At 68.2% G+C, this 845-nt stretch overlaps 1 protein-coding gene across 1 annotated transcript in view; it reads left to right on the top strand.

Moving 5' to 3' along the window:
- The first annotated feature begins 498 nt into the window (after positions 1-498).
- LOC113942262 (pyruvate carboxylase, mitochondrial-like) overlaps positions 499-845 on the top strand; it is a 1,482-nt gene continuing 1,135 nt past the window's right edge. Inside the window, exon 1 of the mRNA XM_027633392.1 lies at positions 499-772. Within this exon, the coding sequence (XP_027489193.1) occupies positions 560-772 (213 nt within the window). The 5' untranslated portion in view covers positions 499-559. The remainder of the gene's footprint in view (positions 773-845) is intronic.

Genomic DNA, 845 nt, shown 5'->3' on the forward strand with positions numbered 1-845 from the left:
GCACAGGTGGGGATGTGGGATGTGGGGGCATGAGGGGGACAGGGAGGGACAGGAGGGGACAAGGGGGGACAGGGGACATGAGGCTGCACCAACTACCCCCACAACGGGCACAGGGGGGCACAGGGGACATGGGGGGGATGGGGGCATTGAGGAGGGTTGGGATCTGTGGGGACACGAAGGGTCAGGGGACCCAGGAGACGGGAAGGACACGGGGACATGAAGGACACGGAGAAGAGGATGGGATGAGGGGTCACAAGGACCTGGAGGGTCACAGAGGGACGAGGTGACCCCAAAAGGGACACGGGGATGTGATGGATACGGAGAACAGGATGGGATGAGGGGTCACGAGGACCTGGAGGGTCACGGAGGGACGAGGTGACCCCAGAACACCCCGGAGTCTCCCAGGGCCGCGTGTCCCCCCCGGGGCCGCCCCCAGTGTCCCTCTGGGGCCGCCCCCAGTGTCCCTCTGTGGCCACCCCGAGTGTCCCTCTGTGGCCACCCCGACGGCCACGCCCGTGTCCCCCCCCCCAGGTTCTGCGAGGTGGCCGCGGCCAACGGGATGGACATTTTCCGGGTGTTTGACGCCCTCAACTACGTCCCCAACCTGCTGCTGGGGGTGGAGGCGGCGGGGAACGCGGGGGCCGTGGTGGAGGCCGCCCTGTCCTACACCGGGGACGTGGCCGACCCCACCCGCACCAAGTACAGCCTCCAGTACTACCTGGGGCTGGCCCGGGAGCTCGTGGCCGCCGGGACACACGTGCTCTGCATCAAGGTACGGGGGGGTTTGGGGGGTGGGAGTGGGCTCTGGGGGGATTGGAGCTGTTGGAAGGGGGATTTGGGGGGGT

Source organism: Corapipo altera, unplaced genomic scaffold, assembly GCF_003945725.1.
Source record: "Corapipo altera isolate COAL_440 unplaced genomic scaffold, ASM394572v1 55635, whole genome shotgun sequence".
Lineage (NCBI taxonomy): Eukaryota > Metazoa > Chordata > Aves > Passeriformes > Pipridae > Corapipo > Corapipo altera.